At 42.1% G+C, this 17,281-nt stretch overlaps 1 protein-coding gene across 2 annotated transcripts in view; it reads right to left on the bottom strand.

Moving 5' to 3' along the window:
• Positions 1 to 1,862: 1,862 nt before the first annotated feature.
• The window catches only part of tent4a (terminal nucleotidyltransferase 4A), a 16,883-nt gene continuing 1,464 nt past the window's right edge, over positions 1,863 to 17,281 (bottom strand). Inside the window, exons 2-13 of one of the 2 annotated variants that reach the window (XM_032535112.1) lie at positions 13,472 to 13,595; positions 12,072 to 12,118; positions 11,852 to 11,972; positions 10,376 to 10,483; positions 8,735 to 8,863; positions 7,985 to 8,198; positions 7,482 to 7,608; positions 7,292 to 7,395; positions 6,605 to 6,804; positions 5,961 to 6,125; positions 5,679 to 5,732; positions 1,863 to 4,560 (exon numbers count right to left, since the gene is read on the bottom strand). In XM_032535112.1, the coding sequence (XP_032391003.1) occupies positions 4,390 to 4,560; positions 5,679 to 5,732; positions 5,961 to 6,125; positions 6,605 to 6,804; positions 7,292 to 7,395; positions 7,482 to 7,608; positions 7,985 to 8,198; positions 8,735 to 8,863; positions 10,376 to 10,483; positions 11,852 to 11,972; positions 12,072 to 12,118; positions 13,472 to 13,595 (1,564 nt within the window). In that variant the 3' untranslated portion in view covers positions 1,863 to 4,389. Of the gene's footprint in view, positions 4,563 to 5,565; positions 5,733 to 5,960; positions 6,126 to 6,604; positions 6,805 to 7,291; positions 7,396 to 7,481; positions 7,609 to 7,984; positions 8,199 to 8,734; positions 8,864 to 10,375; positions 10,484 to 11,851; positions 11,973 to 12,071; positions 12,119 to 13,471; positions 13,596 to 17,281 lie in introns of both variants that reach the window. The other variant, XM_032535111.1, reaches the window with a different exon arrangement.

Here is a 17,281-nt window from a genome sequence, read left to right on the forward strand (position 1 = left end):
TTTGCTCTATCATCATTACACACAGTCTACTATAGTATCTCACCTTATCATGGTCATTGCGTTTCTGTGAGGGATTTTTATTTTTATTCTTATGTATGCGTGATATATGTGTGTGTATGTGTTTTTTGTGTTATGGCTGTCTTGCTATTGGATGCCTTGAATTTCCTTTTGGGATGAATAAAGTCTCTCTCTATCAAGATAGATGGACACACATGTCGCTACATTTAGAGATGATATGGCAGAAAACACACTGTTGGCCAAGGACCTGTATCTGCATCCTGATGGAAGTGGTGTGAAGAAGGGGGTAGAGGGGATGACCGGGGTCATATGTGATTGGTGGCTTTGCTGTTGAGGTCTGATAGGTTGGGGGGGGGGGGGGGGGGGGGGGGAAGGCCAGTTATTTTTGATGCAATCTGGGTGAGACAAGTGAGTTTGTTTCTGTTGGTGGTAGTTAACATGTTGAAAAAGCAGGGGGAACAGTGGAGAATGGATCAGAGTATGCTCTTATACAGTAGTAGTAGAAGTAGAAACATACAGTAGGTTACTTTCAAGAATGGCAAGTTAGAGCTACAATAATTAATAACTCTAAAACTCATTGTTTTGGTTCATTGGCCTTTACGATTTTGATTGTGTATCACCACTTTCATCCGTGTTGCTTCCAGACACGAGGCAGCAAACCCACTGCACACTACCTGGCCAGCACCACACAGGCAGCTGAAGACCAGGAACTCCCACGTCCTGGTTCAGTAAATCAGCTGTTTTTGGTCAAAGGAGTCTGGTGGCTTTGATAAAGCAGTGAAAATATTCCAAATATGGCGTACACTTAAACTGATTTTGACTTGTTTAAGGTGGCTAAAATGTTGTAGATACTGTAGATAATACTGTAGATAATACTCTGACTATGGAGAAGTACTTCATACAACCCTGTTAAAAAAAACAAAAAAAACTATCCCTTTAAAAAGGAGAGAATATTGGACCAGAAACACAATGCTAATGTTGCTCCGTGTCTGCTGGATGGAAGTGCAAAAATAACAGTTTGCTTGTATTTAGTACTTCATACGATGATAATATGTCCATGTGGTCAGATATGTGTGTCCATATGGTCCCGCTGTCAATACAAAAGGAGAAAAACACACACTGAGTGGCAGTTTTAAAATGTTTATTAAAAAATAAAATAGAAAAAAATATATTTACATAAAAATGTCCCAAAAAAACAACCAAAAAAAAAAGTAACAACAACCAAAGGCTGGGCAGTGGCTCCCTCTGGCCAATGGGTAGCTCAGTGTCCATTTAGAGGGCCACTGCTCACATGAATGAGCCAGAAGAAATTGGGGCGGCCACTTTTCTCAAAACAGCAGCCGCCATCTTAAAATCCCTCGTTGTATTGCAATACTAGGGGATATTATTACATTGCATCTACGTGTACTTGTATCGCCAAATCTCAACGGTCCTAGACTCTCTCTGTTGCTTCCTTTTACACCAGGGGAGAAATGAAAGCAATGTGGCAGAGCGTGAGTGAGCTGCTTTAGACCGCTGAGATGCACAAAGATTTTAATCCATACAGACTTCCTAGATCCTGCATGTCAAAGTCTCTGCTGTGGAGATGCAGGCAACTCTGACCCAGTCAAAAACCTCCGATTATCAATTGCATTTGCAGCCTTTCATCGATGCTGGTTCTAATCTCTAAAAGCTGACATGACGGGGATGCAGCTTGCATGTTTGGATCTGCATCCACCTAGTTATCCAATTTATAATCAGGCTAGGACTGCATGTACCGAAGCATTTCATGCGCCAACGTGATCACCTCCTCACAGGGTGAAAAACAGGGTGAAAAGTGAAACAGACTGTGGAGGCCATAATCAATTTTTTTTTGTGGGTCAAATCATTAAAACGTGAAAGAGATTTCACTAGCTGGAGGTGACAATTAGCTCATAATCTGCACTGCCTGTAAGACAAGGGGCCCAAACAGAACCCCTTCATCTGAGATTGAATTGATGCCAGGTGCAGTTTTGACTGAGGGATCAGAGTTGCGATGGTTTTAAAGAAAAAGGAAACTTAAAATAGCGTAGCAGTACTTAACAGAGTCTCAGTAAAAGGTAGAGAATTGTTGGTGGACACTTCGGCCCCTTCTGAAGTGCACCTGCAGAGTGCAAGGCGCTCTCTGAGTGCACTTGGCTCATGAACCGCCGGGCGTCGGATTAAAAACCTGTGAAGGCAAGGCATGAGTCTCGATACTTTCTCACACACACACCTTGCGCTGTCACACACTACACACACCCAACCATTGACATTAACATCCCCCATTCCTTACATTTGACTGATAAATGTAGAAAACTAGACCTTGAAACATATCAGGACCTTCATACAAATACAAGGGGTGGGGGGTGGCAGAGTGGGGGGGTGGCGGACTTGTAGTTCACATGACTTGGCTCGCGAGTCTTGAAAGTCATTAACATTACTTCAGTCCAACAAGCAGTGTTTGTCATTCAAAAAAAACAACAACAACAACAACAACAAACAAAAAACAACAACAGAAAGACATGAGTTGACACAATAATTTGAATAATCCACTTGCATAGTAATAACACCAGCGTGTGTAGTGTTCTGGGTGAGGCACAGCCTTCGACAGTCCTGTCTGTGAGTGTGTGTGCATTTGTGACACCGTGTGCTCGCGGAAAACGACGTACACACACTCCAAGTAAACACAAAGAAAGGCATTGCAAACAATTAGCGGAAGTACCTGGCAATCAAATACACACGAGATTCCTGAATGGAATCAAAATATAATTCCCTTTCACTAGGGTCCTTGGTTCAGGAAGACCCCCCCCACACTTCCCTCCTTTTCCTTTGTCCAGGACCGTAAAAAGGAGAAAACCTTATCGCTGAGCATCTTAGCGTTGGTCTACACTGATTTTCAGCTTCGGGCAAGAGTTGACCTGAGCCCTGGGATCAGATTTCCATGACGACGTCCTAGACAGACTGAGGATTTCTCCATACCTGGAATCAGTGGCTTTCAGCCCTCTCACCCTAGTCTTGATCTTCAAATTCAAGTCAGATGTACGCTGTTGCCTTCTTGGCCCAACCCTCCTACTACATGTAATAAAAAGAGATGAGCACAAAAATGAAAACGCACTATTTGTCTAACAGAACAGGCCCTTAAGACCAACATCCTGCACTGTCTGGAGGCTTTCCTTTTAAAATCTCCAGTGGAGAGAAAACTAGCAGGCCACTACCAGCCTTCCCCAGACCGACACAATATGGCAACAGTACCGTCCCATAACAGGGACACACACATACGGAGATATACACACACGACACACAATCTCGAGGTGGCACTGCTAAAACTCGATCTGCTCAGGAGCTGCTCTGCTCTTCTAGGCCCAAACAGAATTACATCCTGTTTCTCAGGATATCCCAGGGTGCACTTTCCATTCCCCCACTTCTCCTCCATGACGTCTTAAGACTAACTGGACTGAGGAATAAAAACTTCCAGGAGGAATTTCAAGTTAACCTCGCCCATTACCACAGGACAGATGAAGAAAAATGGAAGGAATATCAAGATAAGAACTCCGTCCCCCTGTCTGGTCCTGCTTCTCTTTCTCAAACAGAACAGCACAAGTAAAGAGGGAAGAGTGGAAGAGAAGGAGAGGGGAGGGGAGGGGAGGGGCGGCTGCTTTTGAACTGGGGTCCATCTCAACCTGATAACAGACTGGCGCACACACTCCCACACACACGCACCGAAACAACAACTGAGGAACACACACACACATACATACCAGAGATGCTGCCTGGGGAAAGGTTTTGTAAACAAAATTTTAAAACTCTACAAAAATAAAACAACTGTATAAAAATGCCTTTACATATACACGCACACAAATTAAATAACCATTTACTTTCGTTTCAAAAAAGAAAATTAACATTATTGCACAAAATGAAACCATTTGTTTTTTTAAGTGTAAAACATATTATATAATATATAATATATTATATATATATATATATATATATATATATATATATATATATAAAAAAAAATTTAAAAAAATACAATGACACTGAACCACAGCCAGCTTGGCTGCAATGGTCAACACGAGGTCAAGTGAACTTGGAAGTGGCAGCGCCACCAAGTCAAACAAAGATAAACAGGGACAGGCCGAGAAATACTGAAATTAACGTAATACTGAAAACAAAAAATGAACAAAAGTCATGCAGTAATGAAAAGGTAGAGATAGTAGGAAGAAGATGCCGAGCTGAGGGCTGTTGCTCCGTGTGGCGGCAGCCCCAGAGTGAAAACTGCTGGTCTCTGGTCCTCGGTCTGCCTGTCCCTCCTCCGAGACCAGCCAAGGGCCAGAGGGGAGAGGGAGAAAACGTGGGGGGGGGGGGGGGTTTCTATCTGCTGAGGCTAACCGGTAGGCTGTCCCTCTTTCTGCGTCGCCAAGTGTTGCGGTGATACTGTGTGTGCGTGTGCGTGTGGGTGTGTGTGTGTCCGCGGTTAGGCAGGACAGGGTTGCTGACCAGCGGCGGGTTGTGGAAGCCCTTCACGTTGAACTTGGCTCCGTTCTGGAGAGGGAGGGAAAGAATACAGGGAGAGAAGACGTATAATTAAACTTCTAACCACTTTCCTGATGATGAACCAAGAAGGAAAATTACCCATAAAGCAAAAAAAAAAAAAAAAAAAAAGGCCAGGCTAGATGGTACTTCTGCTTTCAGTGTGAATGTCAAGCTAAGCTAATTTCCTGCAGGCTGTGGCTTTATAATTAACATACAAATATGAGTGGTATCAATCTTCTCATCTAACTCTTTGTCTAACTCTTGGTTTAGGGCCAAAAAGACATTTCTGATCTTCTGCTGCATTATGGACCTCAGACCTCTCGGGTCACCTGGGACAGGTCTGCTTTCTGTCCCAGATTCTGAACTAAACAAGGGGAAGCAGTGATCAGTTTCTTTCCACCACACATCTGGAACAAACTCCCAGAAAGCTGTAGGTCTGCGGCAAATCTGTCCTTTTAAACCAAGGCTGAAGACCTTTCTTTTTAATGCTGCCTTTCATTGAGTAATTGTTCATTTCTTACACAGCAATGTAATCTATATTCTTCCATTTCACAGCAGTCTTATTCTATTTTAGATTTTTTTTATTCTCTAACTGTTCTTTAATGTTTTACGTAAAGCACTTTGAATTGCATTGTTGCAGAAATGTGCTATACAGATAAATCTGCCCTGCCTGAGCATCTTTCCCAAAAAACTAACTATTCCTTTAATGAACCAGTAGGCTGTGAGAGGTAAAAAGTCCCTGTTTATGACATTCGTCATAGCAACAGGTACACATCAGATGTTGGAATATCAGGCCAGAGAGGAGCAGTGACCGTTATGGACTACAGAGACAGACAAAGTCATTTTGAGAGAGAGAGAGAGAGAGAGAGAGAGAGAGAGAGAGAGAGAGAGAGAACACACTTGGAAGAGAAACAGAAAATATGAGATGTACTGTGTGTACTGTGTGTGATGTGTGTGTATATGTGTATCAAGTTTGCCTTAACAGTGCAGTGTGTTTGTGGCACCGCGCCTACCTGGGTGGGTTGCTGGAGTGGGGGCTGGGCGGAGGCTGGGGGCTGGAGGGCAGGGGCATGAGCTGGCTGGGGGGGCATGTGGAAGAAGGGGGGGAGCCCGGTGTCTATACACACCTGTCTGCCAGGTATGGAGCGCATTGCTAGACCACCGGGCAGTGAGACACGAGCCTGGAGGACGAAAGGGACAATTAGTAAGTATGAGGAAAGAGCAACGACATCCAGTTGTTCTTGATTTTATTAAATGACGCTGTAAATGTCCGCTTACAAAAACACCCTTGCTCTTTGGTCTGATATTCTATATATAGCCCCTTAAATCCTGATCCAAATGTTAACCATCACTTCCTAATTTCCATACATTATCCGAGCTGCAGTGTAATCCGAATGCTGCGTGCCTACCTGTGAGCCTGGAGGCAAGAGGAGATGGTGTCCTCCCATGCAGGGCTTGCCGGTGCCCATGCTGAGGCCTGGTGGCAAAGCTAGGCCCAGATGAGGGAAAGAAAGAGGCGGGTATTGTGGCAGGGCAGGTGGAGGGACGTGACACGGCAGCGTTGAATCAGAGTCCTGGCAAACGACACAAAAAGGAAAAACAATGAGCAAGGTAAAATTAGATGCAAATTGGGTGTGCTTCCTTTAGATGGGTTTGAGAGAATAAAATAGGATACGCTTCATGTAGTTGGACCAAGTGGGTGGCAGCATTACTCTATTATGTTGGATGTCAAATGCATAATCCCAAACTGTAGCTGTGTCTGGTAATAGATCATTCACCGAGGTGGATTTGGGTAGAGGTCTGCAGCAATTTACCAGTCTGTCATGGGCGTTTCGTACCAGTTAGTGTCGACTGCATTTCATGCTGTCCCCATTCAACGGAGCAGCCGTTATGCAAATTGACTACTAACTATGTCCTATACTTGACAAATATTTACCTTCTTACTCTATCTTACTTACATAGGCAAACGGCACATAAAGTGCTTTAACAGCGTGCGCTTTGCCTGCGTGTCCCGCCTGCGTGTGTGTGTGTGTGTGTGTGTGCATTTTCTTACGTTGTCTGATCCAGACAGGGAGGAGACAGAGGAGGCTGAAGAGTGCTGCTGGGGGCTGGAGATGGACATGGGGGAGTCTGCGCTGTGGGGTGACACCGAGTCCCTTTGCTGCTCCTCTGATCCGACACCACCACCACCACCACCGCCCCCGCCGAGCGTGCAAGGCTCCTGCTCCGACACCGGCTCCTTGGGAGGTGAAACTGCCGAAACAAATGAAAGGATCATGGATTCACAAAATCTACATGATTATCAAGTGGATTTTATTATGTATACATTCAAAATAGTGTAATTTTTCAGCAGATTATTGAACTCTCAAATATTCTTATACTAAGTGTAGTAACTTATCTGATGCAAACAATCGGTTTAATAACACATTTTCCATTTACTATAATAAACACCACATTTAAAAACTACAATTAAATTAGTGCTTGCTTTAGATGGGTTGGAGGGAATAAAATAGCATATGCTTCTTGTTGTACCAAGTGAGTGGCGGTATTACTGCATTATGTTGACTGTCAATTGCACAATCAGATAATATATAATATACAGTACAGAGGTGAAGTTGGATAGAGGTCTGCAGAAACTAAGACCTCATACCGTCTTAGTCTGGAGACATTATCACGATGAGCACAAGCAGTTATTTATTTATTACTGTAGAACTATATATTAAAGTCAGAGGAACTGTACCTCTGTTGTCAGTTCGCGCCAGATCCCTGCCCCCCCACTTCTTAATGATCCATTCCCTGTAGTCGATCACTTCCTGGGTCAACCTAATTATCCTGCCCAGGGTGCTGCAGGAAAGAGAGAGACTGTGTTTTAAAGAGCAACACTTTTAAGCAGGACATCTTTGGTGCTGTTAAGTGGATTGAATACTAACCTCTCAGAGTCTTTGTTGGGATACGACTGTGCCAGCGGGGACACGGCATGACTCAGGACAGTGTAGGCATAGTCAAACACCTGCTTGACATTCATGGCCCCATAGGAACCCCTCCCCACATCATTACCTACATGGAGTAGAGACAGACACGGCAATGCAATAGTAAATATTAAAAGGGTAAAGAGAAAGAAGATGAGCCCAAACTCTAAATTTTTCCCTTGCTGTGGAATATTACACAATCATACATAGAGATTTGGAATTTCTGTTAGAACCACAACTTTATATATGGATATATAGATTTTTTTTATAGATCCTGGTGAAAAACGGTGTAGTCTGTGTTGCTTTTAGCCCAATTACTCCACGCCCCATTGCTGTATGCAATGGGACGCCTCTTATAACTACCACCAGATGTCATCAAAATGAAACAATTTTAAATCCTCCAGGTAAGTGACTTTAGGCGCACACACACACACACACACCCCCAAAACCCCACCCACACACACCTGGGAGCAGTGGGTCCTCTATGCAGAGCATGGATGGTCTGTATCCATTTATCATGGCCTTCATGATCTCCTCTTTGGCTATGTACGCGCCTCCATTTTTGATGCGAATCCCTGTTTTCAAGTAGTTGAAATGGCGGCCGTATAACTCAAAGAACTCGATCAGCAAAATGCCCAAATTCTCATTGGGGTTTCGGGCATCGATACGGGGATGGAGCTGTAAAACAAGTATTATTATGCATTAGTCAAGATTACCAACATTGGATATGTGGGAAGCCGTTTACTACTTATTCCACTATGAATCCTCTTATTGCTGCTATCAGTATTGGTATTACTACCTTAACAGCCCCATATTGTAAAAAGTAAGATATCCATGTATTTATTTTTTTAATTATAAAAAGCAGCTTGAGGTGCTATGAAAATACTTTGAAAATATCAAAATGCTCAATCCACAGACAAATTCACACAGCCTGTAGTGTGTGTGTGTGTGTGTGTGTGTGATATATATACATAAATGTCTCTTAGTAATACCAAAATACAAGTTTGAGCCTGAAAATGAGCATGATATGGGACCTTTAAGACAGACTATGGCTAATACACTAGAATACTGCTACAGTTGCCATTATTAGCACTGCTACTACCTCTGAAATTGGTCCCAATGTGCAACTGCTACCACATCCTGCACTAGGGATACGTTCTGCTCATATTCAACACATGTTTCCATTTGGGGTGTGTATCTGCATCTCAATGTACCTGTAGGAAGCTGATGACCATGAGGATGAGGCTGTAAGAGCTGATTCCGCCAGTAAAAACTTCGTTTAGATCTCTCTGCAGCAGAAACTGCTTTAGAACGAAGATCAGGTAAGGCAGCACTGGATACATCTGAGAGTGGAAGAAGAGACAGGTGTGAGAAGGGTCGATTAGTTAGGTTTCCGCAGTAACTGTGACTAATGCGTACTGTGCCAAATCAGTGAAAACCCCCTGCTGAAGCCACGGTTATTGCTGAAGCCACAGTGGTTCAGTCATGGTTTTATTAAAGCTGCAAAAGGTAAAATTTGAAAACAACGACAGGAACTGCCTCCCCAGCTTAAAGTTGAGGCAGTTGACTAACCATAATTTGTAATCAATGCTGTCAATGAACGGTAGCCCTCAACGAGGCTTCCTAGAGCCTGTGACTTGATTATGTGCTGAAACCCCAGAAGGCCTGGGAATGGAAATACAAATATGTTCATTTTCCAATTGAAAAGAAAGCATAACCTCCTGGCAGTATGTGTGTGCATATATGTGCCAGTGGAGCAGCAGGACTTGGTTTGACTGTTCAAATGTGCTTTTAAGAAGTGAGAACAAGACTGGGCGCTACGCTGCTCCAAGGGGCTGGCATGGGAATCTGACATACAGTATGAGGACTGGCCTGGAGGTGACCTTTTCACTGGGGTCTGGTCTCACCCACGCATTCATCATTCAACATCAACTATCCCTGGATTGATGCTAAGTGTGGTTGTCGACAGCCGGCTTTCAAGCTCTGACACGTTTCCCCACAGACCCATAATACAAAAATCAACAACAATACAAGGGGAAAAAGTCACACCCTTGACAGCTTGCTGGAACATCAGCACATTCCTCTCCTTCATTAGCTACTACAACCATGACTAAAGCAGGAAGAGATCCACCTTCGGGAGGAATCTTGTCAGAGCCATGGGGTGCATTTCACCTCTGCTGAGTGTATTCGGCAACACGGTTTTCAGCAACACACAGACTCAGTTTGATTTAAGTGGACATTATACTGAGCAGAGTTGCTGGGGTCCGTTCCAGCTCCACTTTGGAAATGAAATGTGCCAATGCAAGATTGGAGTGAAGTAAAGTGTCATGCTTTATACTGCCGGCTTGCCTGATTCACAGAGGGAATATCCAAAGTTCTGTATTTAGACCCCATTGTAAAACAGTAATTATGTGACTCCTCCGGTGGTTTTTATTTAAATATGTCTACATAACCTTTTCCAGCTCTCCTCCTCCATATCTAAGTATTGCTTGCATTGTGGCCAGATTTCATTTAGTCCGCAAAGACTTCTATTTCAATTCAATTTTATTTATAGTATCAATTCATAACAAGAGTTATCTCGAGAAACTTTACAGACAGAGTAGGTCTAGACCACAGTCTATCATTTACAAGGACCCAACAGTTCTAGTAGTGCCCTCCAGAGAAGGAAATAGTGCGATTCACAATCTCTATCTGGTTTTAAAATGCAGTAGCAAAAGGTGCGCGTGGATTTCAGTGCATCATTTGATGCCTTCTGGTCTGAGCCGACTACTTACTAAATTAATACTAAGTTAGTATTTTACCTGTAAGCTGTACATCCTGACAGCGGTAGGACCAAGGTGATATGTACATCTCACCTTAACATAATCTTTAATTAAGCTTGCTGCCCTGACTCCAGTCTCCACATTGAAACTGATGTCCACCTTCACCTCGGTTTCCTGGTCTGTCAGCTTGATGATTGGCACCTGAAGGGAGAAAAAAGTGAATATTAGCAAACATTACTGTCAAGTCATCAGCTCAGTGGAGGAGGGGGGGGGGGGGGGGGGGGGGGGGGGGGGGGAGAGAGAGAACGAGAGAACTGACAGCCTTTTAGACGGAATGAATCCAAACATGAAAATTCAGCCATTAACTACTTATTATCATGTCAGTTGAGATGGCATTGTAGCCTGCAGTGGATAGCTCGTTTGTGTGCACACCCCACAGGATGATAGTGCATGCTACCCGACTGGGTAAGCCCCGCCCACTCTGCCGGGGATTTGATTTCGCCCTGTAGCTCGGTCAGGAAACCTGCACGTGTGCGGGAACCAATCACAAACTGGCTTATCTACCTGGCACGCTATTGGCGGGTTTAACACCATGACGATAGAGAAGTCACCAAGCAGCTTCTTGTTTACATTCAACATAGCGGGTACCGAAGCTCTGCAACCTGTTGATGCCGCGGTCGCTTCGACGTCACCTGGATCGTTGGTCTGATTGGTTGAAGGAATGTCCAATTGGGTACAGAGTCAAACTCCCCAGACCAGACTCCAAGTGCAACTCTCAATCTCAGCTCTATTGAGCTTGTCTGGTGATAGCCAGACTAGGATGCTACCATGCCACTGAGGAATTTTAGCTATAAAAACTTCCACCAGAGTGGGTATTAGCATTAAATGGCTTTGAGGCACAACATGCATTTTTATCTGCTGAAAATTGTATTTTAACTCCAAAACAATAACGAAGAACTACAACAGAACAGCCAAAAGTACACAGGCTGAGGCAGAGTAGTTGATGCCCAGTTTTAATTTTAGATGAACTAAAGCTGACAAAGCAATCACTGCTATTGTAATATTATAGCGGGCATAAACAATACACTGTATATTCACAGTGTAACAGGAACAATAAACACAACTGGCAGTGTGCACCACCTATCAAGCAAACAGATGGAAGGCACTAATTGGGCGGTTTCCTCCCCCCTCATATTTCATGGATGTGAGAGCCAAAGCTTTTTACATCAAACTGAGCACTTGGGAGTCCCAAAAAAAACTTTTCTAGGAATGTAATAAGTTTGGCCAAATTTTCATTTGGCTATGTTTGTTACAATTGGTTACCCATTTACTGGGGTGGAATATTATCTTACTTATGATGAATTGAACCTTTAGAAAATTAACAGACTATTTTATGTGCCAAATCATTAATCATTGCATCAGCATACATGGATTTTTAAATTGTCTTTTTATCAAATACGGGTGATAAAATATGTCAACGTGGGTTTGATGGATATCTGTTGCTGCAAACCAGTGTGGCTTTATTTAGGGACTCAATATGAGCACAGAATCATGGTACTGGTTACTTACTGTAGCCTTGTCCAGCACTTTAATGGAGAAAGGTTCCGCCACGTTATGCTTGCGAAGAGCTTGTTCCAGTTCTTGCAGCGGCGGGCGCTCCCACTTCCCAAACACCACCAGGTCAATGTCACTGAAGACAAAAAACCAGGCAGAACGTTACAATGCCGGCCAGCGAAACGTATCAGTTATAAAACAGTTTGAGCGGTTTCCTTAAACACAAAGGTCTTACCTTGTTGGAAGGTACAGCCCTGTGCTGAAGCTGCCAAATATTTGGACCTGAAAAAGCAACGATGAAGGCAAATGAAAACATTGAAGAAAAATAGTATTGTGTACATAAAAAAAAAAAATACATATATATATATATAGTAAAGCAGCTCATTTGTCTTGAGGATTTACAAAACCAACTTTGCAAACTAAAAGGAACGAGGTATTTCCGCGTGCCACTTCAGGGACAGTAAATGCTGACAAGCGGAATAAGCTGCCAAATTAAGTAAACAAAAGCTAGAGAAAAATGCAGTGTTTGGGGGCTGCAAGCGAAAGCTCTCCAAAGAAAGCAGAGTAGAGTTCTTTCCCTTTCCGTCTGGTAAATAAGACAAGGCAAAAGCCCAAAGACAGGCCGGGATTAATAGGGTTAAAATGAAAAGGGAGGTTGGTACAAATCAGGGGCTTGATCTATTTACCTGACAACCGGGCTCACAGTGGAAGAGGGGGAAGACTGGCAGCCAACAAATCCCAACCGCGCGTGTTTTATATGATTAAGTAATGAGAGGGGCATTATATCAACCCTACGTCGCTGCACTACTCAACGAGCTGCAAGATCCTCCATCACTATTTCTGCACATAGAAAGTGAGTGCACCTCAAAAATATGACTGAGCATATTTTTTTGTTGTTGTTTATTATCATTTTAAAAGTACTATTATTACATTGATTAAATTACTTTTTGTAACTTCAACTATGGGGCCTGGTTTTTTCCTCTACGGAAACATCATTTAGCATCATGATAACGTACTTGCTGCTTAGCTTCCAAAAAAAAAAACAACAACACATGCACAAATAGAAAAATGTCAGAATACAGTGTTGGTCGGGTGTCAGTTTTGCGGGACTTCCCACAAATGTGTCACGACTTACTATATATGATTATATCAGCTCAATTTTACATTTTTAAAGAAAGATTTATATGTATGACATTGTACGCTTGCCACGCAACCAGTAGAGACTCCGGGAAGTTATTGCTCCTGACCAAGAAATAGTCTGGTACATAATGTCACATCGTCATCTATATAATTTGGTTTTTGGACGGTTTAAACAAATGAGACACCACTCGTTAATTAGTGACTTTAAAATGCACTGGTGGCCGGATTTTCGTACGTTTGGCCCACACCAGGCTAGCCGTTTACCCTGTTTCCAGTTTTTGTGCTAAGCTAAGTTAGCTAAAAACACTGCCTCACCTTTAAAAAAAAAAGTGAAAACACAGTATATCAACAAAGCATTCGTCTGTGTACCAAGAATTCCTCCTCAAAGACTGGACTGCATGATTTGAGAGAGTGCTCTCTAAGATATTAAGAGTCTGAAAGGGGGAAATCCATCAAATTACAAATTAAACGGTGGCATGTGTGTGTGTATCTTACATCTGCAGTGGGCCACAGCTCCTTGATGATCATCTCTATCCGGTCCACCACCTCTTTCCTCATAGCGGCTTCCTCCGGCCGAGGAGACATGAAGTTGTAGAAGTCCATCACCTCCTCGTGGAGTCTTGACAGAGAGGAGGATGACAGATAAAGGTTATTCTCACCGCTGTGTCATCATGCCACACACAGACCCATATGAAAGAAGGAACTGTAGATAATGTGAACTCTCTCTTCTGCTTTGAAGTATTTCATATTTCTTTTGCAGACTTCTACAACTAACAATCACATGAGGATATCTTCTAAAACATTGACTTACATATACACCATTTTTGGCTTACATTTTGGAATTTAAAAACGTTCTCCAGATGGCCCATGATATGCTTCCTTCTTATCACTGTGTTGGTTAACTGCAATTAATCCAGAGCCGGGGAAGCAAAGCAACAGCATAGTATGTTTGACTAAAAAAATACCATGCAGTTCTGTTTTGTTAGCTTATACTGTACTTCAGACCTGATTACCAAAAAGCACAAGGTCTTGGTGCTGATGCTGTACTTGTTTAATGGATCAAGTATCAACCAGAGACAATCAATCCACATTGACCCTGGGGTCTAGGCTAGTTTATTTTTTATTTGTGTCGACTGGTTTCCTTTTGTGAAAATGCTTGTATAATCTCAACCCTGTAAATGTACTGAAATCACACAGAGAAAAATAATGAACAAGACAATTTTTTTTTCTTTTTTTTCCAAGAAAAGTCCATACGCTTTTTTTTGGTGTCATTTTGTGACAACACCAACACAGTCAAGAAAGTGGCACCATTGCAGCTGCTGGTTGCAGTAAAACACCAAAGAAGAAGAAGCTAGATAGTCAGGGAAAAAGCCTCCGATTGGTCGACACACCATTGTATTCTGGGAGTCACGGTGGCAGGGGCTAACAGTAAAACAATACCTTTTAACAGAAAAATGATGAATAAATAACCCTTCAGTTGTGTGATTTTTTTTTTTACTGGAATTATTGTCTCTGGAAAGACAGTCAGTTCGCGGCTGGATTAAAAAGCTTCCGGAAGGTCTACAATCACACAGGAGCCCTCTTCGGAAAGAACCAGGTGTTGACTTTCATGCTAAACAATCAGGAATGTGGCCTGGTGGACTCCGTTGGTAGAGCAGGCGCACATATACTGTACATAGGGGTTTATGCCTCGACGCAGAGGTCCAGGGTTCGAGTCCGACCTGGGACGATTTCCTGCCTGTCTTTCTCCCCGCTCTCCCTTTTCTCACCTAGCTGTTCTTCCATTAAAAGGCGGAAAAACCCCAAAACATTCTCTCAAAAAACAACAACAATCAGGAAGATACTAGTTTGAAGCAATGTGGCAATATTGAAAATTCTAAGTATCTTGATTTATTTTAAAAAATGTTTTGTAACCATTTGTCACCTCAATATTTTATATTTATATAATACCGCTGACGTAATATCCGTTTTCAGCAAAACAGGCGGAAAGCCTGTTTTGTACTTCTTTTACAAATGAAATAAATGTCAGACTGACTGACTTGTGATGTGCATTTTTTTTAGAAGAACAATTTTTAGAAATGCCTCGTGATATCTCTAGAAGTATATTAATAATAATAGTAATTTTGTTTGTGTTAAAGGAGGAATAGAAAATTGCAATACTCAATACTATGGAATCGCAATACTTCTAGAACTGCAATAAAGGAAAATCACAATATAAATTAATAAATCGGGGTAATATATCGTCCCAGCCCTAGAAGATATTGAATTTTACAAAACGTGTAGTTTGATGTTGTATACGACATTGTTGGCCCCGGGGTGAAATCTTAGTACCTGTTAATTGAAAAGGGGAAATCCATAAATAAATTACTCTGTGTATTGACTACATTTTAAATATCTCTTTATATTTACTTTTCTGTTGAATTGTTATTTTAAAATCCCAACTATGTGAAACCATGAGGTTGTGATAAAAAAGGGAAGGAGACTTTGAACCCTGTAAGTTTTCTAATTTTACTTCCAGGGAGAACATTTGTTCCTTGTCAAGAAACGGGTACAACAACACAAGCCTATGAGGTTTTTAGAAGAATTTGACGAGGGTTTAGTAAAACACTGAAGGTCATATCAGCCAGTGTAGGTCTGATGTCTCTGGCTTCATTGTTATTGCAGACAATGTAAAGATTTCTGACTAGTCAAATGCCTCTGCAAGAGGGGAACCCTATTCAACCCTGTGGTTGTTCTAGGACTGCATGCCATGATGTCAGTGTGAAATACAGAACAGGGAAACTGTCACAATCAATTACCAAAGCCCTGGAGGAAATGCATTCAGCCCATGTGCCCACTCTTTGGTAAAAACTCTGCCAGCATGCCAGTGCATATCTATGCCAATCGTCCACCGCTGACATGGGCATGGTTTTTGTTAGCGCCCCCCCCACTGTCAAAACAAAAACTGCCATCCCTGACAAACTAGTCAAACATCACCTCTTCAACAACTTTAGAGCCCAGTGTTCAAGGAATCAATGGTGTTTGCAGGTGCAGTCTAAGACCACACTACGACAGTGATCAATTAACCTTATCATCCCAATATCACTGCAGCATAAGTATTAGCATTTTCAATTTGAAGTGCCAATTCCTCTATGTGGGACTTCAGAGGGTACCCCTGAAGGCAAACTACTGCGAGACTTATCCGTGCACAAGCCAAAAACTTCATCATATAAAGAAATATCAATCAACAAATTACATTTTCAGGTAATTTAGGATGTGGGTTAGTAGGAAACTAAGCATCAAGCATGTGGAAATGCTGCCAAGACAAACGCCGATTCCTTGTACAGAAAATTCCCAGATGGGTGCAACCAGCCATTACAAATATCACACGGTCCTGCAACACAGGTGGAAGTTCTATAGTCAATTCTTATGGATAAAGGCTTCTGCCAGAGCAAAATAACTCCCGTTATAATGTAAAAAAAAAAATCGTAATATATTTCAGTCACACAGCTCTCACTATAACAATGTAGGTGTCATGCTTTTTTATACAACCCCCACAAATCATAACAGCAACAGAAAAAAGTTAGATTACACTAGAAATATAGTCCCCTTAAGCTGTATTCACAAACATTGTTATTTATTACTTTGGAAGATTTTGGCAATAGTACTTACAGTATATGTACATTAAGTCCCACCCATATCTGTTATGTCACCCTGAAGGAAAAAGAGAGCTAACTGTGACTACACCCAGAATAACTTGGGCATAAAGGAATTTATCAAGATATGAATACAATTAAGTCAAGAAGACGCGCATAACTAAGCTTACTAAGGAACAGTTTAACTTCACTTTTATTCCATTTAATTCAGAGGAAACGACTATATCATACAATATCAAGGCTCCTCTTGTAAACCCAATGTTCCGTTATACTCTCACTCTAAGCAGACTGATTAAAAGGAACTTTTATGATCAAGCAATTCAAAAAAGTTTGATTGCCCTGGGATGAATTAACAGCTAGCTAGGTTAACTTCACCCAACATACACCATTACACACGTTAAGTGTTACCCAACCCCGTTAGCTAGCTAAGACTTGGCCAGGTTAAAGTATTTTATAATTATTTCAGTAAAGAGTTTAAGCTCTGCTTCGTAATTCGGCATCATTTCGACGGGAAAATGTGTATTCGTTTTGTTTTTAAATTGCTAGTTTCCTAACTTTAATGTGGAGACCAAAAGGGAGCACCGCGAGCTAACGTTAAGTTAGCTAGGCTCATCAGGCTAACAAGCACTAAAAAGCACATATCCAGTCAAAACCTTAAAGTACCCGTTGA

The sequence above is a fragment of the Etheostoma spectabile genome, chromosome 14 (assembly GCF_008692095.1).
Source record: "Etheostoma spectabile isolate EspeVRDwgs_2016 chromosome 14, UIUC_Espe_1.0, whole genome shotgun sequence".
NCBI classification, from domain to species: Eukaryota; Metazoa; Chordata; class Actinopteri; order Perciformes; family Percidae; genus Etheostoma; species Etheostoma spectabile.